This window comes from Geospiza fortis, unplaced genomic scaffold, assembly GCF_000277835.1.
Source record: "Geospiza fortis unplaced genomic scaffold, GeoFor_1.0 scaffold17, whole genome shotgun sequence".
In the NCBI taxonomy this organism is placed as follows: Eukaryota; Metazoa; Chordata; class Aves; order Passeriformes; family Thraupidae; genus Geospiza; species Geospiza fortis.
The window spans coordinates 1,075,025-1,102,948 of NW_005054438.1; the positions used below are offsets into that span (position 1 = coordinate 1,075,025).

Here is a 27,924-nt window from a genome sequence, read left to right on the forward strand (position 1 = left end):
TTCAGCAGGTCAGGTTTTTGCACAACACGCTGGGTGTTTTGCAGCTGACAAAAGACAAGCAGAACCCCCCAGAGGATGCTGCAATGGTTAATGCTGGGCAGGGCCAGCCCAGCTCAGGCTTCCCCAGGCTGCCCAGGGCTCTGTGCCACTCCTGCTCTTTGCCCTATGGCCTCTGCCAAGCTCAGCAGGGAGCTTGGCCAGGACACCGTGGAGAGAGGAGCTGTTCTGCCTCGTCCCCAGCAGGTTCTGGGAGGGAAGCAGGTGTGGGGGGATTTGGCAGCAGCGTTTTTTCCTGTGCCCCCCACCACGGCCGGGTGGGAGGCTGGCAGGGGGAAATTCCCTGCCAGCCCTGTGCCAGGGGCACGCTGAGCAGCTCAGGTGAGCTGCCCTGGCACAGATGGGTTATTACCCACTGGCAGGCACCCTCTGCCTGCTCACACAGCCTCTTCCTGCACCCTCCCACCCTCTGGGATCACGGCCAGGGAGCCGCCTCCATCCTCCCACTCTCGCGGCCCCCTTTGCCACCCTGCCAGCCCCTGCCACCCTGCCAGCCTCAGCAGGCTGTGGGCAGGGAGTCCCTGGGGCTGGAGGGATGACTTGGATTCCCCCTGGTTGTTCTGCTTTGGCCAAGCAAGGCTGGGAGGGCACGGGCATCTCCCTTTCCTTGCCAGCATCAGGCTGGTGAATTCCTGCCCTGTTTCTCACAAATCCTCTGGCTCAGGATTCTGTCTGCATTTCACTTTCTGTGGTTTGCTTGGATCAGGCAGGGTAATTAAAAAACACCCATGAGCAGCCAGGTGGACAAAAGCCTCAGGAAAGGGTGAATTTCAAGCCCAAGCCCACATCCATGAATCTGTCAGATGGAGCCCCAGATCCATGTAATTCACAGCTCAGGTTAATTCGGGCTGTTGCATGCAAATTCCCCATCAGGTGAGCGATCCCAAAGGACTTGGCCACATCCCAATGCAGGGAGAAGCAGTGGGAGGAGGATTTTTCTCTCCCAGTCTCTGCCTCCTCACTCTTGCCCGAGCTGAGAGCATGAACAAGACTCCAAAAGGAGAAGAGAGAGATGCCAGAACGAGAAGATTTAGACACAGTGACAAGTTTCTGTCGTTTTACCAATACCAAACCACACAAGGTCTCAGGTATTGAATCATCCAGGGGGAAAATCATCCCAGTGCAGCCGCTGCTGGGCTTTGCTGCCCTAACTTTGGAGCAATAGGAAAGTCCCTGAGATTGTTTTCCTGTCCTGTCAGGACCACTTTTGACTCCATAACAGCTCCTTTCTCTGCACTATCAGAGATTAAACAGATTTCAATGTTATCCCTCAAGAGGGTGCTGCTAATAGGGTTTGTTCATTTAATTGTCACCCCTGTCAAATCTAGAAGTGCCTGAACCCTACTAATTAGAGCAACAACACAGCCATCAGTTTGTGAGTTGTGAGCCAGTTCCACCAGGAGGACACAGACCAGAGCCCTTCTGCTGGGGGGAGGCAGAGGATGCTCATTTAACGGGCTTGGAAATTAAAATACCACAGAGAAAAGGGTTTGCCACAGGGGTTTTGATGCTCTGCTTGGATAGCCATGAATCTTCTGCTCCAAGGCCATAGGAGGAGGGACAGGGTGTGATCCAGCAGCTTCACAGGCTCAGAGCCAGCCAGCTCAGGCTTCCTCTAACCCTAACCCTGATCCTAACCTCAACCCTAACCCTAACCCTGATCCTGACTCTGATCCTGATCCTGACCCTGATCCTGACCCTGACCCTCACCCTAATCCCACCACTTGCAGACACCTGACCCCTGACACGTCCATGGCTGCTGCATCCCACACTCTCTGGAATAAAAATGTTTTAATTTCCAACCCTCTCCCATGACTATGGCCAGGAAATGAAGAACTGTTTCTTAGCAGGACTCCAGCGGATATCTCCTCTGCTGGAGAGCAGCCACTGCTTATGTTTTTCCCTCCCTAAGGATTGAATTTCCCAGTCCCACCTTTTATACCCTCTGTTCCCTGTGTCATTCTCCTGCAGCTGCCTGGGACACTGCTGGGAGAGGTGCATTACCTCCCAGCACTGGGAAAATTGGGGTGACCCCCTTTTTGGCACCTATTTGGATGAGCTGCTTTGGGAAGCAGAATGATGCAAGCAGAGTTGTGTGAGAAGTGAAGAACAGAACAGAGCTGGGTTGGTTGGGCTGGGTTGGTTGTTTTTTTTTCTTTTAATGAAAAGGAACAATTTCCCACTCTGTTTATTCTTCCTACTGTCAGCAAAATGTCAGGAATGCTTAAGATTAATGACAAGCCATGTGAAAGGGAAAAAGATACCAAGGAACATTAGCTCCATCACACTCAGCTCAACTTTCTTCCTCTTTCCACAGCAGACTCTGTCTTATGTTTTGACAATCTATGGCCAGAATTTTTCTTGCCCTTTTCAGCTCAGATCTTTGGAAATCCTTGTTTTATGAAATGCAGGGAGTGAAGAGAGATCTTGCTGACACAGTGAGCTGTGCTCTGCACAAAGCAGAGCCATGTGCTGTCAGCTGGGGATGAAAAATGAGGGCCTTGGGAGAGTGTGAAAAGTCATCCACGGTCCTATAAAAATATACTGCTAGCTTCATGTTAGGGGAATAACAAAAATACATCCAAAAAGGAGTGTATTTTCTAGAAATCCCCTCAATCAGCTTCCCAGCTGGTGTAACTCAGTGGCATTCCCTGCTGGAGCCATGCTGGCCCCATTTCTCTGCCATGGGGCAGTTGGTTACTCACCGCAGCTGGGACACAGAGCCACGTGCTCCACCCCACCTTTTCTCCTGTGATAATGCAAACTGTGTGCTCCCAGACCAGGAGAGTGATGCTGCTGCTGCTGCAGGGTTTGTCACAACAAGGAAACTCTTTGGCAGACAGCTCCTTCCCCTTTGCAGTCACACGTGTCCCCTGGCTGTGCCTCCCTCCTCCTGGCAATCACTGACATGGGATTTGTTTATGGCTTCTCACAAATCTCACTGTGGTTCTTCCCTGTTCCCTACCCTCTGTGCTCTCTGTTCACCTTTGCTCCCTGCACAATCTCCCTGCTGTTGCCTCTGTGTCCTCCCCACATCCTCCTTTCCAGATGTTTCTGCCAAGGCAGATGCCTCAGGGAACAGCCTCTGTTCCCTGTGCCTCCCCTTCTAGAAGGCACAGGGTGTGATGGTGGTCACAAGGGTTCTTGAGTTGGGGAAGAGATGAGAACGTTGACTACATGATCAGAAGGCTTGATTTATTATTTTATGATATATACATATGCTATAACTATACTAAAAAGAAAAGGAAGGAAAGATTTCCAGAAGCTAGCTAAGCTAAGAATAGAAAAGAAAGAATTATAACAAAAGCTGCTCTCTGTCTGAGAGAGCTCAGTCCTGGATTGGCCATTAATTATAAACATCCAAGCTGGGCCAATCACAGACACACCTGTTGCATTCCACAGCAGCAGATAACCATTGTTTACCTCTGTTTCTGAGGCCACAGCTTCTCAGAAGGAAAAATCCTAAAGAAAAGATTTCTCACAAATAGATGTCTGGGACACACAGGGCTGTCAGACACTCTGTTTCCATCCATAATTCAGGTCCCTAAGCCAGAAGATGAGGTAGGACCACCAAAACATCATCTCTCCTGTCCCAACAAACTCACCTGCTCCTGCACACCACTTTTTCCAGCCCCAGATTTTCTGTCTCACTGCTGTTCTGTGTTTCCAGGACAATCACAACCTCCTGCCCTTTGTCTCTCCTATCTTCCCACTTGGCTGCTCCAAGGAGTGTCCCCAGCTGATGTCCCCTCTCCTGCTGCAGCCCTGCCAGCCTCTCCCTGTGGCTCCAGAGTGTCCTGATGTGTGTGGCAGGAGACTCTGCAGCTGCACAGATGAGAGGAACCACGAGCCAGACGCTCACGGGGATTGCCCCAAGCCAAAGTTCTGCTCCAGTGTCTGAGAGCATGGTACTGACAGCAAAGAGAAGTGGGAGGAGAGGCACTCCAGCCCTGCCTGGGGCTGGGGAATGTGCTCCAGATGTTTTCTTTCACCCAGGCTCTCTTTAATCTTGTCAGGTGAATTTAAATATTTATCACACTTACAGCTACCATGCCCACAGCAGAAATTATGTTCTCTCCTCAGCCATTTGGTAATAACACGAGGCTCAAATGTTGTGCTCAGCTTTCCAGCAGAGGAATGGGCAGGTTTAACAAAACACTGCAGGACAGGCTTTCATTTTTCTTGCCTGAAAAATCCCCACTGCTCCATGCAAGGCTTTCCCCAGGGCATCAGGAGTGCTGAGTCAGACCAGAGCAAGGCACAGGGAAAGCTCCCTGGACTCAGCCACTCACCTGATCCTCAAATTCATTGAAATTCAGGCACATTTTTCAAGCTTTCCTGCAGAACACTGTGATCAAACACTTCTTATTCTGCTGCAGCTACAGCCATGACACTGACATCTTCAGGGTTTTTGCCTCATGGCCACATAATTTCCACATGCAAATGTTTGCAAATTCAGCTTTTCTTAATTCAGCTTTAGTAGATTCAGCTCAAAAGGGTCATTTTACCTGAGAGCTGCTCAGTCATAACTGGTATCACTTTGTATGGAGACCTGGAAGAGCCACAGAGGGTTGATGTTAGCAACACTCAAAATGCAGTTTGTATTGCACATCTGTGCTCCCTGAGAAGCACAAAGAAGTATCTGAAGATATCCCAAGCTCTCTGAAAACCTGTGAGTTTGAGTAAGCAATGGGCACTTTTTCTGAACACACAACCCTCTGATTTACAGAGAATTTAGAAACAGAATGATTGGATTCTCTGATGTAGAAACAGAATCATAGAACCATAGAATGGCTTGGGTTGGAAGGGACTTTAAAAATCATCCAGTCCCAGCCCCTTGCCATGGCCAGGGACACCTTCCAGCATCCCAGGCTGCTCAGAGCCCTGTCCAGCCTGGCCTTGGACACTCCCAGGGATGGGGCAGCCACAACCTCTTTTTGCCCTGTGTTTGGGCACTGTCCTGTGCAGGAGCTCCCTCCCAGCTGCTGGGGCTGCACCACACACTGTCAATAAAGGCACTGGAAAGGCATCATGGAATATGGGCCAAAGCCATCAATGAAGACACCTGAACTCATTACTCATCACAGGCTTTGAGTTTGCTTTTCCAGTAATCTGCTGGTTCTGCCCTAGCAGAGCAATCAGGAGTGGGGGGACAACAGAACTGTGACAGCAAACAGAGAGGGATGGGAACACATGTTCTACACTAAACATCTAAAAACAGTATTTTTTTCTCTAATTACTCCTGCTTTAACAAGTAAAAATCTTCCAGATCAGCACTCGTGCTACAAGTAAAAATCTTCCAAACCAGCACACACTTCTTCTGCCATCTCCCTCCCTCTGCCCACCTCCCACTGCACACAAAAACCTTCTGCAGGCAGCCCCTGCCTTGCCTTGGGGTTGAGCCTGTCCTGGAGGAGCAGGTGGCAGCAGGGCCCACTCACCTCTCTGTGTTTGCAGGCATCGTGGGGTCAATGGACACCATGCAGTTGTCTGCTGTCAGAAGGGAGATGGTGGTGTTCCTGAAAAGCAAGTTCCAAAGAGGGTTATGTGACCTGGAAATGCCAGCTGGAATTCTGTGCTGCTGCATGGGATGCAGAGCCATCTTCCCTCCCCCAGATCCATCTTTTCTCTTTGCTCCTGGCCTGGCACCTCTGTTACCTTAGAGCAGAAAGAGTCAAAGCCCAGGGCAGGGTAGGCTGGATGCTTCACTCATGTAAAATGTGAAGTGTGATAATTTTTGATCTCAGAGCAGACCTTGCTCCCTGCTAATTCATTTATTCTTTTGACTCGCTGAATAATAATTTCTGTTAAAAAGCTGTATTTTGTGATAGATTTACTCAGCAGCTCTGTATTGACTCATGCCATACAAATGACTTTTGGTGCTATGAATGTCTTGAAGTTATTTAGTTACTCATTTACCAAAACAAACAAAACAAATATCTTGCTGAATATGGGGTCTTTCTCTTTTTTAATTACTGTGCTAAGGGTGATCTCATAGGCTCAGATGTAAACCTTGGAGGTTTACTTTTGCTCCAGGATCCTGGTTGAAATGCAATTTTCCTTTGAAAATCTTCTGATGAAAATAAAATGCCAAATATGCAGTGAACACCCTGACTGTGAATGATTAAAACTGCTGAACAAAGTTTCCTGGGTGATGGAGTGGAAGTCTTTGACATCACAGGAAAATGAGAGTTATTAACCTCTCTAATGTCAAATAGGAGGAAATAGAACAAACAGTAAAGGGCATTAATTCTGTCTAGCAGCTTATGCAAATTCAATTTTATCTTTCAATCCTCAGAGCTGGAGTCATGCAATAAAACCATGATTAGAAGACTGGCTTATTTTTCTCCTGCACTTTTCCTGTACTGTAAAGTTGTGTGTCCAGAGATAAGGACTTTGCCTTGTTGCATCCAGCCTGTGCTGCTCCAGGTCCTTATTGAGACAGCAGATTCCCCCTTCCTGAGGTGATTAAGGGGTCTAGAGATGATTGAGGAGCTTCCCTCCCCTGCTCCACTGCCTGGAGGGGATGGATGGATGGATGGATGGATGGATGGATGGATGGATGGATGGATGGATGGATGGATGGATGGATGATTGTGGGGGTACTAGTTGTTGGTTTCTCTGGGTCTGGATTGAAGGCACTTGAGACAGTAATTCATGTTCAGACTCGAAGAAGGAAGAAGAAGCATGAAGAAGAAACCCAGGACAACACCCTGTGCCCTCCATCTTGCTTCTATCCACAACATACTAAAAATCCCCAAAACCTCAATTTCTCACCCAGTGATACACCTACACTGCTCTCTATAATCTATTTCACACTTTTGTGGATTCCAGTCTATCTTGAAGTCTGGGAAACTTTCTCCATGAATGAGGGTCAGAGTCAGTGCTGCCCTGGATGGGTGATGGATGGATGGATGGATGGATGGATGGATGGATGGATGGATGGATGGATGGATGGATGGATGGATGGATGGATGGATGGATGGATGGATGGATGGATGGATGGATGGATGGATGGATGGATGGATGGATGGATGGATGGATGGATGGATGGATGGATGGATGGATGTTACACCATCCACCACATCCGAGACTTTCCCACACACCCTCCCATGACCCCAGACCCCTCTCAGGACTGAGGTTTCAGCTGCACACTGCTCTTGAGGTTGAAGGGAACAAATCCCATTTGGATTTTCGCCAAATAGAAAATCACAGCAGGAGGGATACAGGGACTTTGTGAGACAACATAAATTAGGAAATACATGGCCTGGGCAATGGATTTGGAGATATTTATGCTCTATAAAATGGTTCAGCTGGGGTGCTTTGTGTTTGACTATCCCATACCTGGGATTAGATTTTAAAACACCTAAAGAGAAAGCTTATGACCTGGTGGCAATACTTCTTATTAACCCGTTTTTTTCCCCTAAAAAACAAGTTGTAAACAAGTGCCTGCATTTCACTCAGTATGGACAAAAATGTAGCACTGAGATATAAGTGGTAGGTGTGCCCAACCTGTGTGTACTCAGAGCTGGGCTTCTTCACTTGCTTTTATTTTAGATTATTTCTCCTCTGTTCTACTCCATTCTGCTCTGTTCCTCATGTGCAGCCAACACTGAGGTGGCTCAATTCCCTGCCTCCACATTTTCCAGCTCTTGATTGCCCCAGTTTCTTCTTCCAGCAGACTGCAACAAGAGACAAGCCTGAATAGCAGCTAAATAAATCACTCGGGGCCTGTCTTTAAATTGCTCCCAAAGGAAAGAAACAAAAGTGAAATGAATGTCACAAATGACAGACCCACCTCGGCAGCCCTGTTGCAATGCAGCAAAGGTCCATAATATCTTTGGAATTGCAGTATTTACTGAAGATCACCTTCCAGAGGAAACAGCAGCAGAGGGAAAAAAAAATGAAGAAAAAGAGAAAGGATGGTTAGTTCCCACAGAGATATGAATTCTGTTCAGGCATGCACTGGGCTAATTTTAAGGCACAGTCTGTGATTTCAATTATCTGGTTTGATTTGTGAGCTGGAATATTTCTCTGCTCCTGTGTAATACCTGTGTCTTTGTCAATAAAGCAAGCAAGCTCTGGAGACCTAAGTGCTGTTCAGAAGTGGAGCAATAACCTGTGTGAGCTGAGAGCAGGGGGCTCCTCAAAATGCAGTGCTGCTGTGGGATGAAAACAACTGCAAATTAAAGAGTGTAAGAGCCTGGATTTAGGAAGAAAACTGCCCAGATTTGAGCAGATCCTGGGATGGTATAAAAGGGCACTGCTTTTTGGACCACACCAGCTTATAATAGGTTGAAAGTGAGCAGAGCTTGTGCCGAAATTCCTACTGACTGCCAGATGTTCCTGTTGTTAGGTCAGAAGCCAGACCTGGAATTACAAAATTTGCCACTGTTACCTTCCCATCTCCCCAAACACCTCTTCACCCCCCAGCCTTCCACACACACCAGGCAGCCCCAGTGCAGAGAAGACTGAGCAGCACATCCCTGATCCCATTTTTCCATCCCTGCTATTCCTGTGCCTTCAGTGACACAATCCCAGCCACAATTTCCCCCAAGACTCCTGTGTCCATCAGGACTTGCAGGTCATGGTCCTCACAGCTTTTTCTGCAGTCAGAAAACACTTTAATGATACCATTACAGCACTTCCCATCAGTCTCACTACGCCCCAGTGCAATATTTAAACTCTGCAATCTAAAGCTTGTTAAATTACTTGCCCTGTATCTTATCATGGGTGAGTGGCAGGCCAGAAACAGAACCCAGGACTCCTAATTTGATGTCTTGTTGGATTAAGAGACAGCACACTGCCTCTGAAAGAAAAACACTCAGGAATTCAACAGCAGCACTCTGCATGAGGAGTGTCCCATTTCAATAAATGTGTGTTTGTAGGATGTCTGTCCTTGTGACTGAGGTCCCTGAGGTTTCTTCCAATCCAAATCCACATCTCCTCTATTGGGTGAATGCTGCACTATTGAATCTTCCAGTGCTCTAAATCAAAATCTTGTTCCTAGTGGACTTATTGGGGAAAACAGCCATTGAAAAGGATCTCTGCTGCCAGTGAAAAAATCAAGTGTGGGCGGAATAAAAAGAAATTGCAGACATGAGAATGGAGGATGGGGCTTGAATGCTTCTGCCAGTGTTGTGCCCCTTTCCTCAGTGCAACTCTGAGTTTCTCTGAGTGACTGCTGGAGGCAGAAATTAAACGCCTCATTGCAGCCAGACTCTCCTTAAAGCCAGGAACAGCAACAAGAAATGGGAGTGGTTTATCCACTGGGGGTGGTTTATCCAGTGGGGATGGTTTATCCGGTGGCAATGGTTTATCCAGTGAGAATGGTTTATCCAATGGAAATGGTTTATCCAGTGGGGGTGGTTTATCTAGTGGGGGTGGTTTGTTCAGTGGGAATGGTTTATCTAGTGGGGGTGGTTTGTCCAGTGGGAATGGTTTATCCGGTGGGAATGGTTTATCTAGTGGGAGTCATTTGTCCAGTGGGGATGGTTTATTGAGTGGGGATTGTTTATCCAGTGGGCATGGTTTGTCCAGTGAGAATGGTTTATCCAATGGAGATGGTTTATCCAGTGGGGGTGGTTTATCCAGTGGGAATGGTTTATCCAGTGGGGATGGTTTATCCAGAGGCTGCTGGTGTTGATGGGATGGCTGCAGGGGCTCACAGGGGGCTCCAGGGGTGTGGAGAGGGGCAGCTTCCCTGCCCAGCACTGCAGCCCTCTCCTCTCACATCCCACAGGAGAGAGCCCCAGAGCCTCTGGGCTCAGGGTGCAGCAGCTCCAAGGCACTTGTGGAGATTGACCTAATGGAAAACTCAGGAGGAACAAGAAATTTGCATTTTGCAGATGAACAGGGACATCAAGGTCAAAGTTCTCCTCTCCTTGTGAGTGTTGGAAATGTGATTTTCCACCTCCCACAACCACCCCATATCCTCAGGCACAGCTTCTGTTGCCACCCACCACAGGCATGAGGGGTGTGCATGTCTACAGAGCAGCCTGGAGGCTGGTGACCCAGGGAATAAGGAATTTGTCACCTGGGATGACAGCTGGAAAGAGACAGGGGGGCTGCAGCCAGCCTCCTAGATTGAGCAGGCCCTGTATGTTCAGTGAGGACCACACTGGAAAAACAACAATCATCATCTAATTAAAGCCTCCTCTGAAAGTTGTAGGTGCCAGGAGGTAATTAAGCCTGCAGCTTCACTCTGTCAGCCTTGACTTTGAAGTGTTTTAATTCTTAAATTGTCACAGCACTGGTGTGACACTGTTCCCCTGCTCCTCCAAGGTGCCCTTCAGGCTGCAGGGGAAATCCCTCACCTGAAGGTGTCACACGGTGCCAACCAGAGCTCTGCCACTGGGAATGGGGAAGTTTTGGGAGACCTCAGGGTGTGCTCTGCTGCTAATGCCTGCTCAGAACTCAGGGCACACCAGCCTGAAGTACCAGGACAGTCGGGACAGCACAGCAAGGCCTGGCTTGCCCTGGGGGTGCACAGACACTTCAGCAAAGCTCCAGCCCTCAGTTTTCACTGGTGGTGAGGAGCCTTCTCACTGCTGAGCAAAGCATCAGGGCTTCTGTGACACAGAGGAGGATGATGGTGGTCACTTCTGGAGGTGGGTGTGACCCACACTCACACCCACCTTCCCTGTGCTCTGCCCCAGGTGAAATTACTCCAGGCAATATCTTCACAAAACCATCATGTGGCATTCATATTCTCTGAAAAAATCCCTTCACCCAGGATTTTTCTCCTGGGAAACTGAGAAGGCTCAGAGAAAAGGAAAACAATTCTTATCTCGTTTGCTTCTCCTCTGTTTTGCTCATGTGGAATGTGTTTGGAGATTGTTTACCCACAGGTGATTGTTTCATTGGATTCTGGTGTGAATTGTTTTGACTCTTTGGCCTATAATATAATATAATATAATATAATATAATATAATATAATAATAATATAATAGCCTTCTGAGAACATGGAGTCAGATTCATCATTCCTGCCTTCTTTGGGAGATTCCCTGCACACACAACACCTTCAGGCACCTGATTGCTGAGGCAGGGAGTAACTGCTGCTGGGGAAATGGGTGTTGTCTCAAAAGTCAAGACTGACCCTTGGTTATTAAAGCACAGAAGCAATCAAAGCAATAAAATATAGCCAATGGAGTTCAGAGAGGGCTGAAATCCTGCTCCTAGCAGAAGCCAGCATCCTGACAGAGTGATAGCTGCTGAAATTGACTGGCAGAATATTGGAGTACAACTGGTACAGGCAGTAACTGGGCAGATGATGTTAATTGTGGCTGAACAGAGGCCAAAGGCTTGTGATGTGCCAGGAGTGCTATTTCAGGTATTGAGGTTTCTTATTCTGGAAATCAATTATTATTGACCAGGACAGACAAGAGAGGAAAAGATAAAAAAATTATTAGGGATCATTAAAAGTAAGAAAGTTGGCCTGACTCATAGAAAGCAGTAGGAGCTTTCAACACACTGAGGATGAATTTTAATGTTTCCTCTTACTCCATGCAATAGTGAAAGAGTGGGAAGCGAAACAAAGGTTGTGATACTAGATCATGAGCCATCTCCATACATGCTTTTCAGTTTTCCATACTTGGCGTTTTTACTTAGGTTTGCTAAAACTGGATTTGTGAATCACCCACTGCAGTTTCGTACTCATCTCAGGATGCTTGTCCTCAGCTGGTTGGTTTTTTTTAATCAAAAAGCACGTGCTATTAAAACTTCCTTCTTTTGCAGCCTGCTGAGCTGTTCTGAGCATCTCCCTTGTGCTCTGAAGCCCAGCAGCCAGCCTCAGATGTTCTGTAGGAATGTGCAATTGCTCCTGTTACTGTCCCCAGGTCTGTGCTCCCAGCAGATGCCAGTTGTGCTGATGGAACACCACTGGAATAATGTGGTTTGGAGGATGGGAGGACAGCCCTGGGTGCTATTGATGGCTCCAGCACAGAACAGGAATCCTGTGTGCCTGCAGTCCGTTATCCCTGGGGGCACATCAGCAGCAGGAAGGCAATGTGGGGACACTTGGCTGGTGGCCACACTTTGGTGGCACCCGTGTGTGGCACGTGGGCTGTCCTGTGACCTGCAGCTCTGAGGACAGGCAGCCCTGGCACTGGGGGACAGACAGAACGTCTCACCCAGCCCTGTGCAGATGTGTCACGGACATATTTTATGAAAAATCCTTTTGCTAGGATTTTTTCTCCTGAGAAGCTGAGAGGCCTCAGAAATGAAATGTAAACAATAATTATCTGCTGGTGTGGAATGCAATGGATGCATCTTTGATTGGTCTCATGTGGTTGTTTTTAATTAATGGCCAATCACAGTCCAGCTGTCTCAGACTCTCTGGTCAGTCACAAGATTTTATTATCATTCCTTTCAAGCCTTCTGATGAAATCCTTTCTTCTATTCTTTTAGTATAGCTTTAATATATCATTTTCTTTTAATATAAAATATATCATAAAATAATAAATCAGCCTTCTGAAACATGGAGTCAAGATTCTCATCTCTTCCCTCATCCTGGGACCCCTGTGAACACCCTGCAGAGATGTCCCTGCTTGGGCAGGTGTCCCCAGACCTTTGCTGCTCAGCCTGAGTCTCCATGATCATGCATTTCTGGCACTGGGGGTCTGAGCCCCAAATTTCATCTCCCTTCAGACCTGTCTCAGCTGTCTCTGACCCACATCTTGCTCAGGTCCCTGTGGGTGACAAGCCACTGCTGAGATGTCTCACAGGACCTCATCCCCTGCATTAATTCCTGGTGCTGGAAGATACCCTTGCTCAGGAGAAGATTGAGATCTTGGTTAACAGAGGCCGGAGTTGGGAGAGCACAGCAGCTCCTCCAGCTCTGGGAGTGGGCTAAGATCATGCATGTGTAGGGTTCCCTGTAATGAAATTCCAGGTTTCCTCATAGTACACATTTTAAGAGTGCATAATCATGCAAGTCAGCCCAGAAAATCCAGGGTTGGACCTCCAGGGATGGAGAAAAAGAGGACATAGGCACTCTGATATTGCCTGGTAGCATGAAAGTCTCCTGCAAGTCAACACACAAGACACTCAGCTGCTGAAAGCAAATGCAGAACTGAAATCAGGTCTGAGCAGTGACAAACCACGTGGGGAAAGGAAGCAGAGGCCTCTGCTTCAGCTTGCAGATTGATGGCTAATTGCCAAGAAGAGAATCAGCCACATGTAAACCCTGTTAACTGCATTTCCCTTGGGCTTGTGCCAGGAGGAAAAGGCTGAATTCCTGGAAAGTCATGCAGCATCTGCAAACAGGTTTGTTTTGTTTTGGTTTTTTTTTCCCCTGAGAGTTAACATGATTTCATATTTCTGTCCTTGCTGTTGTTATCAAAGAGATAACTCTTTGATAGAACTCTGATAGAACTCTGAAATGGTGGATATCCCATTCCTGGGAACATTCAAGGCCAGGTTGGATGGGTCTCTGAGGAGCCTGATCAATTTGAAAATGTCCCTGCTCATTGCAGGGGGTTAAACTAGACCCTTAAGGGTCCCTTCCAATCCAATTCTATGATTCTACCACGTGTAGAAAAATAAAAAAAGGCAGGAAAAGCCTGAATGTTTAACTTGATTGTGCCAAGGAGTTTCCATCAAGATCAAGGAGCAGCCATTCCATTTAAGAGGGCAATATTCGGTGTGCCTTGGAAAGCACGTGACGCAACTGGGGGAAAAGCAGAATGAATAATGACTGAGGCTTTTTGGAGTGGAAATAACATTTTGATGAGGCATGCAGGGACTGCAAAGTAGGACAGCACAGTTTGATGGGAGGCCTGGTTCCTGGCCTGGCCATCAATTCTGTGGGACTGGTTTCTTTCCTGGAAACAGTTCTGCTTTTTTAAAAAACATTTTCTTCTGAAATAAGGAGCCATTTTCTCTTAATGCACAGTATCCACCTCTGGTCTAGGACAAGGATTAAACAACCCCTCTTGAGAAGAGCAGGGATTAAGAGCCCTGGTGCTCTGGGCTGGCTTCCCCACTTGGAGAGGAGCTCAGATTAAGGACTCTGATGGAGATTTTACTAAAGGACCGTTGTGCACAGGCTCTGCAGCCTACCAGTTTACAAATAATCACATTATATTTTGCTTTCAGATAGGATAGGTAAAAACACAGCTTACAAATCCAATTTCTGTTCTATATTTGATCCTCAGAACAGCTAATCCTCTCTGTAAACAGTAAACTCTGTCCAGAACATTATCATGTTCTGATCTGCTGTCTTTAATTGGGTATTCTTCCAAGAATTAAATTTCTGTTTGATTTTTATTTTACCCTAGTAAAATTCCTAAATAGATAATGTAAAAATATTTTTGAAGCCAGTGTACCCTCAGTTTCCAGTTCTACTTGATTTCTTCTGGTTTCAACCTGCTGTCTTCAATGCTTTAGCACTTGGTCATGTCTTTCATTCAGCTCAGTGAGCAATGTTCAGAGTCAGGGTTGAAATTGCAGGCTTTAAACCATCTAAATTGCAGTCTTTCACTAATGAGAATGGGGGATACTGTGTCAGAAAGGATTCTAGTAAAATTCAGTTATGTATCTTGCATGGAATGTGAAAATTGCTGCTGTTTCTGCAAGAGCAGCTTTCAAGGAGGATTTCTGAACTTTTAAGGCAGAAGATTCATGTGAAATTTTTCATTGTGATTTTCCCTGTCTTTCCAGAAGTGTTTGTCATCCATAATAAAATGAAAAACAATCCAGAACAATCCAGGTATCCCTCTGTAGGAATCACTGGAAGGAATTCATATTTCTCAACATGTAAGCAAATAGATCTTCCTCAAAAAATACCCATAAATGTCCTCTTGTAGTCCCCAATATCCAAAAGAAGCTTCACTTAAAATCCCATATTTAAAAACATTCCAGCTTTCTCATTCTTTAAACTCAGATACAAACACAGCATCAGCCCAACTATACCCAAACTCTCAGTCTCCTTTTTTTATTTCTGGCACTAATTAACAGCTGATATTCAGAAAACCACTCATTTATCTGAGCTTCGAATGTTAGGAGCATTAAAAATAGGCTGCCAGATTGGCCATCTGTTTGATGCAGTGGGAGCTGCTCTGAGAGAAGAGCAGAAAACCAGAGCATGTGTGCATGGCCATGTGTGGGGGAGAGAACACGAGAGCCCTCGGCTGAGGGTCTGAGCAAAAATGAAATCTCCCCCGAGCTCTTCAAACACTGACTCCGGCAGGGGATGAGAAGTGTGGCAGATATTTTATCCCGAAGGCCACGGCTCTGTAATGCTGCTGATTCACACAGTTTTGGGCAGGGACACGGCTTAGAATGTTCATTTCAACACGAAATGTCCCTGTGGGGTTTGTCTGGTGTAATTTTAACCCTCCCCAGGCTCAGCATCTCTCGAGTGCCTCTCTGCCAGGTGCCCTCTGCTGCCAGCAGAAAAGGAGGACAGTCTCCAAATCAGCCCACATGTCTCCAAAACCCCCTCTGGGATGGGATGAACCATCCCTGGAGATGCCACCCACCCCCCAGTGACTGCAGGGGAGCCTGCAGGGCTCTCCTGGAGCAGCCATCCCTCCCTTGTGGTTAACTGGGGTCAATCCCATTCCTTTCCCTATATATTGCCCTAAATTGAGAAACAAGAGCTGCCAGACAGAGCTGAAGTACCAGGACCATGTGCTAAGTCACAATTCCCACCCCTGTAACATCCCTCAAAAGAGAGCTGTGGGAAAAGGGATTTTCCTCTTTTTAGGAAAGAAAGATGTCCATGATGCACCCACAGGTGTGTGAGCCCAGGACAGCCCTGCAGGTTCTCACTGAGAGGGGCAGCATGGCAGAGGTTGGCTCTTCCACTGGGAGCAAAGAAGGATCTCAGTGATTTTTAGAGTCACGAGGGCTCATAGAAAAAGGGGGATTACATTCAGGAGAGACTTGTGCAACCTACTGACTGTACTGAGGGGCATATTGCGAATATTGCATCTGTCAGTACTAATTATTAATGGCAGAACACAAGCAGGAACCAGCAAGGCTGATTGTGAGGGGCCAGGCTGAAAGTCTCCTATCTTCTGCAGCAGAAATAAAAACATTTCTTAAAATTATTTATTTCAACCTTTAACAAACAGCACAAATGTCTATATTCTGGCTTTTCTTAACACAAGAAGGGCACACATTTGCTGCTAATGGAGTACTAAGTGCAATTAACCCTGCAGCACACGAAGGCATGAGGCTTGAAATGTTTTGTAAACTGGATAATAGGGATGCTTTAGCACCAAATGTTCTCAGTAGCTGTGAGTGAAAGTGCTTGTTTCCAAGCTGCTCACACAATTAAAGTCTGACATTGGCACGGGCTTGGTGATAGAGGACTGTTAGAAGGAAAATGTTAATTAATGGAGTGAGGAAAAGCAGGTTTGAGGAGAGACCAGCAAAAGGCTGACTGGAATCTATATAAGCAGGTTCATGAGGAAGGTTCTGATGCCTTGAGAGGCTGCCTGGAACAGAGGCTGGACAGAGTGAAAGGAATAAAGTAGGGATTTATTAAAATGCCTTCAAAAGATACACCTTGGGCAGTACAAGAACCTGGCCAGGGCTACACCTAAGATGTACACGAGTTTTCACACTTTTATAAGTTTTGGTTCATTTCTGTATTGGGGTTAAATGTCCAATTACAGCTTCAGGTTATGCAGTCCCATCCTCCCAGACTGCTCTCCTCAGTTCCCTGTTGTTTTCACTTTTTGGGGCTGAAGCTGCAATGGTGTCCTTGGTTCTGGGGCTGGAAAAGGATTGTTTTGTCTGACTGAACTGTGAGGAGAACTTGCTGACACTTTCTATGAAGTTCAGAGTTCAGTACTAATTCAGTACAGAATCTGGAAAATATGGATGTTAAAACTTAAGGCATCAGTTCTAGAAAAAAAGAGATTTTGTCGTGTTTGTGAGGAGCCAGAAGAGTTGCTTATGAGGAGAATAAGATATATTTGGCTGCTCTGAACCCATAGGTAACACCAGAGTTACCTATGAGAAAAGTGTTAGACTGAGAGTGTTAAACTTACACTTTGTCTGGACTAGTGTGAACATAAACTGCAATAAATACAATATCCTGAGTGTGACTTCACAGCAGTAAACAAGCCTTGCTGGGTGATAGGTGTGGAAGAGTTTTGGAGCTGTGCTGGAATTACAGAGCTGTGCTGGGAACATGGTTTGGTCCCCTAAATGATCTGAGGAGCCCCCATTGGGGAGGAAGGAGAAGGGGGAGTAGAGAAGAGAGAGGCCCACGTGTGACATTATCTTTCTATCTTTATGGTTTTAAAAGCATGGGTTGAAGCCATTTTTACTCCTTAAAATGTTTATGTGCTGCAGCGTGACAGAGTTCAAGGAACCTGCTGCTCATTTTGTGCTGCTTTACAACAAGTAAAGTTGGAGTTCACCAGGGCCAGCTGCAGTGAGAAAGCCAAGGCTAGCCAAGACCTGGCCAGCCTCAGGCTGTTCCACCTTTTCCCTCCCACACCCACAGAGCTCTGCCAGCATTAAGAAAGTGGCCTTGACCCCACAAAAACATTCCTATGGCTCACCGTGCACGGGCAGGATGTGGCACAGAGCAGCCCCCAGAGGTGCTCATGTCCTGACTGCCACCAACACCCATCCTGCGCACCCCTTTGGTGTTTGGCAGCTGGAAGGGTGCTCCCCTAAATCCTCAGTGCAAACAGACACAGCATGGACTCCATGGGCTCGCCTTGCTGTGTTGAAAGAGTGGTGGGGATGCAAAAATTCTTCATCGCCTCGAAGAGATCATCACGCCATTGTTTTTTCTGCCGTGTTTTGTTCTTCATCTGAATCCAGTTTTGCAGGTTAAAAATAGCCTGGTGAGCCTTGGAAAAATCTGTTGGCTTTGCTAGAATCTGGGCATTCATACCACAGATGCTGCTGCTGTAATTGAAAGGAAAATCTCACGTGACAGAAGCGATTCCTGCGCGCTGATGCTTCCATGCAACAACCACGGCCCCAAAGCTCAGTCTGAGCCTTGTCCTGGTCTTTGGGGACCTCAGGCCAAGGGGAACAATGGCTGTGGATGGCTCAGTGTCCTGCAACACAAGTCAGGTCAATAGACACCCAGAAAGCTTGAACTCAATGCATTTCTTTGAGGGAGGGGAAAAAAAAAAAAAAAAAAAAAGAGGCAAATTTTCTGCTTAACATCCAGAATGACTCAATAAACCAGCAAAGCTACTCCAAAATTCTTTACTTGCTTTCTGAGGAAAATACTACTGAGTGATTTCATAGAATCCTTGACAAAGACAACAGTCATCTTCTTTTTTTCCAGTTACTTCAGGCTCTGTAGCTCTCTGATTTTCCATACTTGCTACAAATATGATGTTGATTAAGACACTGGAAACAGAAATCCTCTTGAAAGAAGCATTTTTCTCAGATGAACTCCTTAAAACTCTGCAAGCAAAGCCACTAGCCTGTGACATTTAAAAAGGAGAGCCATGAAGCCATCCTGCTGGGAATAAGGCCACTGGCCGGTTCTGCTCTGCTACCATTTAAATCTCAAAGGTCAAAAGAAAATGTTCCTAGTAGTTTCTCCATGGAAAAAAAGATTGGGCATGAGCTGGGGAACTTTTTTTTTTCCTGGTGGATTTTTTAATTCAAAACAGACTCAATAGGAATTTTTCTTCAAAACGCAGCCAAAGGGTTAATAACAGTATGAAGGAAAATAAGACTCCAGATCTGGCTTAAATATCTGGCTTAAATTTGGCACTTCTCCACTGATATTGGGGGTTTGGGTGCTTGACCCCATCTAGTGGCCCTCCAGGAACGAGGAGAAATCCCAGCCCATGGGGGTTTGTTGAGATCACTTTATCCTACATGGAACACAGCCAGGGCTTCTTCCCCTTGCCCTGCTGTGCTCTCCTGGGCCTGGCAGCACAGCAAGGCTGGGCTGGCTCACAGAGGGGATTCAGCCCCTGTGTGCTCAGCCCCAGCGGCTCCTGAGAAGTGCAGAGGGAGCTGTGTGTCCAAGCAAGTGGGTGATGGACTGCTGGCTGAGAAGATCCTTGTCAGAATTCAGGACATCCCTCTGGCTGTCCTGAGCAGCCAAGACCCCTGCCCCAGGGGGCTCAGAGACCCTGGCACAGAGCCCAACACCCCTGTGGTTTTGATTGTGACCCATGGAGAAAATTAGCAACCTTATATGAAGACCTGCAAGCCACAACAGTTAAATAGAATGATAGTAAATTTATCACGGGGTGAAAAGTAGATTTTTGGGGTTTTTAGAGTGGGGGTTCAGGGGGCAAGATAGAGGAATCTGGGTGTGTCCAGCCTTTATCCTTGTTCTTCTTCTTGGCCTCCATCTTCTGCTGTGATGTTGGCACTTTTAGTTTGTTTTAGAGTAGAAGCTCACTGTCTAACATAGGTGATAGGTATTGGGAAGTAATTGTAAATATTGTACACGTAGCTTTTAGTATAAAGACATAACACCACCCTGGGGGCAGGCAGAGTGCCTGGACTGTCTTGCTGAGTGGACCTCGGCTGGACAGGAGAAAGAATTTTATAGATAAGATACAATAAACAACCTTGAGACCGAGAACTGAAGAGCTCTGACTCCTTCTTCGACCACCAGGCTGGGAAAAGAGACTTTCTAACACATCTTGGGGTCACTCTGAGCAGCTAGAGACTTGAGAGATCCTTTACAAATAAATAAACCAAGCATCCCTTGTTTCGCCCAAGTGTGCATCCCTTGACATGGGTGCTGGATAGGAAGAAGGTTACACTGGAATTTCATTTTTCACCCAGCTCCAAGAGCAAGTGACCTCTTTGAAGCTAGTTTGCGCAGAGCCCTGGATCTGGAGCGTGGCTGTCATCCCACAGCCCTGTATGACCATAGCTCTGCCAGCTTAGGGTCTCACAGGTGAAATCTGCTGGGCTGGGCCACCTCAGGTCCCTCCTAAAGCTGCCCCAGCTTGGAGAGGTGTTCAGCCAACTCTGGAGGAGAGCCCAACACTGGGGTCAGCTTTGGTGAAGGCAATTCTGTGCCTGGCTGTGCCTCTGGAGGTCAGTTTAGCTCAGTCCCCTCTTCTGCAGTCTGAATAGACAAAGTGACCTCAGCTGCTCCTCATGCAGCTTCCCCTCAAGGCCTTCACCATCCTCATGGCCCTCCTTGGGACACTCTCTAATAGTTCAATGACTTTTTCATATTGTGGTGCCCAAGAGTGCCCCCATCACTCGAGGTGAGGCTGCCCTAGCCCAGAGCAGAGCAGGACAATCCCTTCCCTTGCCTGGCTATGCTGGGCCTGGTGGCTCCAGGACTTGGATGTCCCTCCTGGCTGCCAGGGCACTGCTGATTCACATTCAAGTTTCTCTCAACCAGGACTCCCAGATCCCTTTCCTGGGTGCTGGTCTTCAGCATCTCACTCTCCAGTCGATGCACACAGCCAGGGTTACCCCATCCCAGGTGCAGAATCCTTCATTTTCCCTTGTTAAACTTCATCCAGCTGGTGATGGCCCAGCCCTCAGATTTGTCAAGGTCTCTCTGCAGGGCCTCCCTGGCCTTGAGGGAGCCAACAGCTCCTCCCAATTCAGTGTGATCAGCACACTTATTCAGTATTCATTAGAGCCCTGTGTCCAGGTTGTTGGTGAGGGTGCTGAAAGGCACAGGAGCCCTCCAGAACCCCACCAGTGACCGGACTGATGCCACCCCCTTCACTCCAACCCTTCATGCCTGACCTGTGAGCCAGCTGCTCATCCACCATTTCCACACAGTTATCCAGCTGTGGGCTGGACATTTTGGGCTGGACATTTTGTCCAGAAGGACATTGTGACAGACAGATATAGACTTCAGTCCTTCCTCTGGGACGTGCTGGCGCCGGCGCGGTCCTGCTTTCCAGCGGGCTGATGGTGCCTCCTTTATTTTAATAACTCCTGGGAAGGATTTCAAAGGCAGCCAGCTCTTCTTTCATAACCACCAGGTCCCTCTGCCCTCGCTGCTGTGCCCCTCTGGACCTGCCAGCACACAAACCTACTTAGTTTAGCTCCACTCTCCTGCTGCAGAGCGCTTTGCAGCTCTCACCTGCGGGGTGCAGGGTCCCAGGGGTGGCAGTCGGGTTTGTCCCTTCCTTTACCCCAGCACCGAGGTGAAACAACTCCTCCTCCCAAAGCCAACAGCACACAGCACCGGTGGAAATTCAGGATGAGGCCGTGGAAACACAAAAATTGGCCCTGGGCAGCTGCAGCCACAAGCAGGGCTGGGGTAGGATGCTCAGTTCTGCTGCACGGTGCCCAGCAGGGCCAGTTGGGGCTGGAGCTGAGCCCTTTCAAACTCAACAAGTGCTGTTATAATGAAGCTCGTTCCTCGTTATTGGTCGACAAGAAGCTTAGCATTGATTTAATGAGTTCCCTTCAGAAGCCTCCACTGCTGCATTCCTTGGAAGATTAAGGGCTGCTGCTTTTCTTGCCCCCCTCTCCCTTCTGCTTCTTTCTAATGATGTTACTGAGAAGGCAGGAGAATCTGAGCTATGCCCTGCTTACCGCTGGGTGAACCCCATTCACACGGCATTTTTCCTTCAGGAATCCTCCCAAACATTACAGGGCGGGATTTTACATCTGACAAAAGAAACCGTTAACATTTACCGAGATTAAACCCCCTTTAATGCTGCCTGAGTTTGCATTTGCTTGCTCATGTGACTGTGCCTCTCCCGTGCCTTTCGTGTTAAAAGTCCGGAGGCTGGTTGGAGAAATGCTGTATTGTTATTATTTTTTTTTTTAAACCAGCACAGATGACAAACACTGTGCATTACCCACATCTATGGAAACACTCACCACCCTTTCGAAATTTCAGTACAAAAATTTCAGTACAAAAATTATTTCAGTACAATTTTTGTACTGAACCGTACAGGTACCAGGAGGCTCCATTCAATCCGTGCTTCGGGGGGATCCACAATTTGTTAAACAACCAATTTATTAAACGCTGGAAAAAGAGAATCAGAGCCCTCAGCTCAGCAGAGCCGGCAGGGACAATCTCACGGCAGCACAGGGACCAGCATCACCACTAAGCTACGTCTAAGATGGATCAAGGGGAGCAGCTTTCTCTGGGGAACCCGGCACAGATCTGGATTCTCCAAGGTTGTTCTGAGGATGTGACTTTGAGCCGTGGCTGTGGGTTTCCAGGGCAGTGCGGAGGTGTGCGGTGGGATGGGACTGTGAGCACCAGCTCTCCATTCACTCACACGGCACAGCGGAGGGAAGGGGCACGGCATCGTTGCTGTTTCTTTACAAAATTACAAACAAAAGGCGACATTGGGTGAACCAATTCAAAAATTTAGATCAGGAAGGCGAGAGTGATGTGAGTTTTGCAAATCAGAGTTTCCTCGCTCTGGAGCTCTCTGTTAAAGAAAAGGCACTTGGTTTGCGGCCAAAGAACCGCTGACAAAGAGAAGGGGAGAAAAAAAAAAAAGGCTTGCAGAAAGGCGTCGGCATTGTTTCTGTTTAAAAGCAGCGGGCTGCTAGCCCGACAGCGTGCGAGCTCTCCCTTTTAGCCAGGACACATTTAGAGAGAGCCAGGACACATTTCTCCCGGCGCTGTGAACCGTGCTTAACCAAACAAGGCAGGCGAGCGGCGGGGAAAGTTTGAATTATCGGCATTACCGAGCATTGACTTGGGCAGGGGCGGCAGAGGGGTCCCGCAGCCCCGGCATCGCACACAGAGCCTGGGCCGAGCGAGGTGCCCGCGGGCAGAACCAGCCCGCAGGAGCTCGGCAAGCTCAATTCCTGCTCCCACTGCTTGGGGGGGAAACCTCGCCCCAGGATAAACTTTGTAAACACGGCGCGATGCTGCTCCGGGAGGGGAAACCGAGGCGGCTGCGAAACCGAGCATCCCCACGCCGGCAGGGAGAGCTGGCAGCGATTCGGTGTTGGCAGCGCCCAGCCCTCCCCTGTGCCAGCCTCCCCTTCCCCTTTAAATAAACATCCGTGTACAAAGCAGAAGGCACGCAGGATCCCCCCCCTTCCCCTGGAAAAGGGATGCGGAGCCCGTCCGGGATCGGCCGCGCAGCCGGAAAAACAGCAAAAGTACCTTTTGAATTCTTCCGTCAATGTCCAAATAAATACATTTAGGCCGGTAAGTGGAGGAGGCAGATCCCATCTTGCTGCGGCTGGGCTCTCACCGGACTTGTTCCCAGTGTCAATCAGAGCAGAAAATCAGGTCTGTCCTAGCCGGCCGAGCCACCGCTGCCTGACAGTTCGGTGTCCCCGCTCTTCTGTATCCCACTGTACTCTCATTCTGGGAAGGTCCCTCCTCTAACATGCATGCATTTTGCTGTGCCTCTGTCTCTCTCTGCCACCTCCTTTTAGTTTTGCTTCCCTCCGAATCCAGCTGCCTCGGACGGGGAAAGGCACAGGCTCCAGATGCTGCCTGCGAGCCCCCTCTGCATCCCCATAGCAACAACCCCTCGTGGCTTTGAGGCTGAGACTCGCTGGGCATCCGCATTCGGGCTCTGACCCTGGGACTCACGGGCTCCTGTTATGCACGAGATCAAGCGGCATTTATCCCCCGGGGGGGCTGCGGAGGAGGAAAAACCCCCCTTCATCGGGGTGCTGAGAGATATAATTTGATTTTACGCTGAAATAGGACCGTAATTATTAGCAAGTGCCTCTCCTGAGCGGTTTGCACAGTGACATGCTCCCGTCTGGAAGTGCCCTGTGCTGGAAGTGTCCTTTCAGATACCCACTGCCAGCCAGGGCTTGGACTGTCTCACTCGAAACTCAGCAGCTCCATCTCCACATCCCTCCCGTTACCACCACAAGCACAGAAGAAGCTTTTCCCCCCTGTAAGCTCCAGCAGCACGAAGAAACCACAAACCCCATCCTCTCGCCCACCGCCATCCGCGCCACCCCCGGGGCGAAGGGATTTGTTATTTAGGGGGATGTGGAGTCTCCGGGCAGAGGCATCACCCCCGAGGAGGGCAGGAGGGAGCGCAGCCCCGGCGGTGCTCCCGGTGCCCTCTGCCGTGCCCGGGCTGCGCTGCCCGGCATCCAGGGCAGGCACGGAGCTGGGAGGCAGCAGAGAGGCTGCACAGGCAGCACACAGCCCGTCCTGCCAGCCTGAGCTCCGGGTTTTCTGGGGATTTTGATGGAGAGGCTGCAAAAGCATTTTCTGGCCTTTTTTGTGCTGTATGGGCTGGGGCAGCGTGGTCGGGGATGCTCACCCTGCCCACCCTGAGGCCTCTGTGCAGCCAGAGAGAGACAAAACTGACCCCAGCAGAGGCCAAAGGCCTTGGCTCTGGCTTCTCCTTGGCTCTGGCTTGTCCTGGGCTGTGGTTTGCTGCTCCCAGGAAGGCAGACAGGGCTCTGCTGCTCCACGAAGGGGATTTGTGGGGCTGGAGGGCTGCCTGGGTCCCAGAGCTGCCTGGCAGTCAGAGCCAGGCTGACCCTCCAGGCTGAAGCCAGTGGTGCTTCTAAAGCTCTCAGAGGCAGCAGCAGGGAGGGGTTTTTTGGGAAGTGCAAGATTTGCTTCACATCCTTCCTCTGGCAGCCTGGAGCAGGCAGTGGGAGTCTCTCAGGAGGGAGCCCTGGGCACTGCAGGGGTGTCCTGGGGGCTCCTGTCCCCTCAGCTGTGCCACAGCCTGTCCCATAGCCCACTACCCACTGACTGTCCTCTGGGCTGTATTGCAGTCTATCCATCCCACAGGCTATCCTGGAAACTCTCCCAGAGGCTGATCCCTCAGATTGCCCCACAGGTGATCCCCATGGCTACAGCTTCTCCCTCTTCAACAGCCCTTCCACACCAACCTCACTGCCTCTGCACACCAGTCAGGACCTCTGTGACCCACCACTCCACACCCTGCTCTGCTAAGCACTGCTTCAATCCTGTTTCGCTGTGGCTCAGGCCTCAGTGACCTGATTGACCCAGCAGGTTCCTGGGGAAGATGGCCACGATGACAAAAACGCAGCCACTTGGAAAGAGACAACAAGAACACTCTCTCTGGGGGATGCACATGGGACATTTGGGATTGTGGAGGAGGATTCTGAGCTCTCCCACTGTCATCACCCACTCCAGGAGTGGTCAGACATCACTGGGGCATTTCAGGATCTGATCACACATCACTGAGATATCTAATGATCAGAGTCTCACACTGGTGAGAATCTACTTTTTTATTATTTTTAATTTTTTTTATATTTTTTTAATGTGACCAGCAAAAAGACAAGCTCTGAAATCCAGGTGATGACCCCAGTCTGCCTCTGCACTGTCCTTGTCCTATCCACTCTCCCTGGGTATTTAAAATTCTGTTTCTTAAGCTCCACACACATCCCCCTCTCCCTAATTACATTAATACTTGTTGGAAAAACTGCTTTGCTGTACAACTGCTGACTATTGCTCTTTTCAAGAACTTCATGGAGAAGTGAATCTTCAAAAGCTGAGCACTCAGAAATTATGACAAAAGCCTGATGCAATCAAAGGCCCAGTTTAAGACCAAGCCTGAAAGAAGACAAAAGATAATATTAATAAAAGAGAGTGTGCAGCTCCAGCAGATCACTGCCTTCAGCTGCTTTAACCTTCCAGAGTCTCCTTATTTCAGTATACCCTGGGCAATGTGGGGCAAAAATTGTTGGGAAGCATTATCCTGTCTCATCAAATCCTTCAAATCCAAATCCAAGCAGTACAGTGCTAGGCAGTGATTTTCCATCATTTGCCTTAATGTTTTGCCCAGGAATCTTTTGCCCAAGCAGTACAGTGCCAGGCAGTGATTTTCCATCATTTGCCTCAGAGGAATGTTTTGCCAGCTCAGGGCAATGCCAGGCTCCTGTGCCCCTGATCCCATCAGGTGTTTCACAGCTCTGCTTTGCCTCCCCTGGGTTTTTTACTGAGGCCAACTCTGTACACTCCAAGGCTGGAATGTTCCTTTTGGAGAGCTCAGGGTCAGTCCCAGGGATGTGGCAGTGTCCCTGCCAGGTGTCACCTACCCCAGGGACGCTCCCAAGGGGTGACAAAGGCAATTCTGTCTCCCAGCCCTGGTGTCAGCTCCATGGGGATGGTGCAGAGGCAGATTTTTAGGGTTCCCAAGGAGTAACCAGAGGATGCTCAGATCCCACGTTGCCCTGTCGAGGCACAGCTCAGCCAGGCTGCCTTTGCACGGGCTGAGATCTCCCCCTGCTGCAAACCCTGCTCAGAGGGAGAGGGAGAAGCTTTAAGGGTGAAAGGGGATGCTCAAGTCACTCTCCATGGAGTCCTGGGGTGGCACCATTCCTGTCCCCTCCCATCTGTGTCTTTCCCCAGCCCTGAGGTCACTGACACAGCCCTCAGCCTCTCTCAAACCTGGTTCTCTTGCTGCAGTCAAGAAATTCAGTGTCCCTTGCAACCAACTGTGTGCACATCCAGACCTGGGCGCTGCACATCAAGGGTCTTCAGAGGGACTGAAATGGGGGGAAAGAGCCAGAAAATGTAAAACTTCCAGTGAAAGATTTTGTACTTTGAAAAAAAAGCTTGCCTAGAATTAAAAACAGGGAATAGAGAACAGAATTAAAAACATGAAATCAACTTTTTTTCCTTACCAGTTCCATATCTTCAAGTGCTTTCTTTGCCCATTAATCCCTCCTGCTGCAGGTCCCTTGTGTCTGTCTGTCTGTCTCCATGTCCCCACAGGGCCCTGACCTGTTCCTTTACCTCTCCATCCTGCCAAAATGCCAGATTGCCCCTGGAGCTGGAGAGGTTTTCCTTTCCCTCCCACAGCTCCTCTTCTCCCTACTTCACTCAGTCTTCTCTCCCTCTTTTCAGCCTCTTTGGTGTTTTGCCATTTTTACTTCTAGGTGTTTTTTTTTTCCTTCCCCACAGACCTGAAGTCATGCAGGCTTTCTGCAGGAATTAACTTTCTGATTGATGCAGGAATTAACTTTCTGATTGGAAAAAACTTTCTGATTTAACAGCCAAATGGTGGCTGTGGCAGTGGGAGCCCCACTGACCTTTCCAGCCCAGCTCTCCCTCCTCTCCATAAACCCACAGAAAGATCATGATGTGCTGCACATGGAAATTTTACCTCATTTCTTTGCACTTTTCTTTTACACTCTGCCAGATTTCCACAGGCCCAGTCCTGGAAGTGATCATATTGAATGTTAATTAGAGAATGACTGGTTATTAATATTAGAACCCGTCGCAGACATCTTTTCATGAAAAATCCTTTCCTTAGGATTTTTCCTCCTGGGAAGCTGAGAGGCCTCAGGAACAAAATGTAAACATTGATTATCTGCTGCTGTGGAATGCAACAGGTGCATCTGTGACTGGTCTCATGTTGTTGTTTGTAATTAATGGCCAATCACAGTCAGCTGGCTCAGACAGAGAGCTGAGACACAAACCTTCGTTATCATTCTTTCCTGTTCTATTCTTAGCTTAGCTAGCCTTCTGATGAAACTTTTTCTTCTATTCTTTTAGTATAGTTTTAATGTAATATATATCATAAAATAATAAATCAAGCCTTCTGAAACATGGAGTCAGATCCTCGTCTCTTCCCTCAACATAAGACCCCTGTGAACACTGTCACAAGAACCTTTATAGATTTGTCCACACAGGCCCTGAACACCCTGAAAGGGATGTTTGGCCCCTCCCCAGCCAGCAGCACAGCTCTGCACCTCACTCCTGGCTCCAGCCCCGTTTCTGGGTGCTGTTGCTCACCCCAGCCCCATGCCCAGCCCATGCAGTGCAGCCACCCTCGCTGTCTTCCAGCCTGGTTTCCATGGCAAAGCCCCGGAGCATGGGCTGGAGGGGAGCTGTGACATCTGACGTGGCTGCTCTGGGGCACTGGGGTGCAGCAGCAGAGCTCTGTGGGTGGGAGATGTGGGATTAGTCACCCAGGAACCAGCTCTGCTCCTCACTCCAGCAGCCCTGGCCACCCTGGTGACAACGCTGCCTTCTTGCTCTTTACAGCTGTAGGGGAA

The 27,924-nt window shown here is 48.5% G+C and overlaps 1 protein-coding gene across 1 annotated transcript in view; it reads right to left on the reverse strand.

Moving 5' to 3' along the window:
* Window positions 1–23,509, reverse strand: part of PDE9A (phosphodiesterase 9A) — a 58,779-nt gene extending 35,270 nt beyond the window's left edge. The window contains exons 1-4 of the mRNA XM_005427232.2: window positions 23,072–23,509; window positions 7,856–7,926; window positions 5,499–5,576; window positions 4,566–4,609 (exon numbers count right to left, since the gene is read on the reverse strand). Coding sequence (XP_005427289.1) covers window positions 4,566–4,609; window positions 5,499–5,576; window positions 7,856–7,926; window positions 23,072–23,140 — 262 coding nt within the window. The 5' untranslated portion in view covers window positions 23,141–23,509. The remainder of the gene's footprint in view (window positions 1–4,565; window positions 4,610–5,498; window positions 5,577–7,855; window positions 7,927–23,071) is intronic.
* Window positions 23,510–27,924: the final 4,415 nt, after the last annotated feature.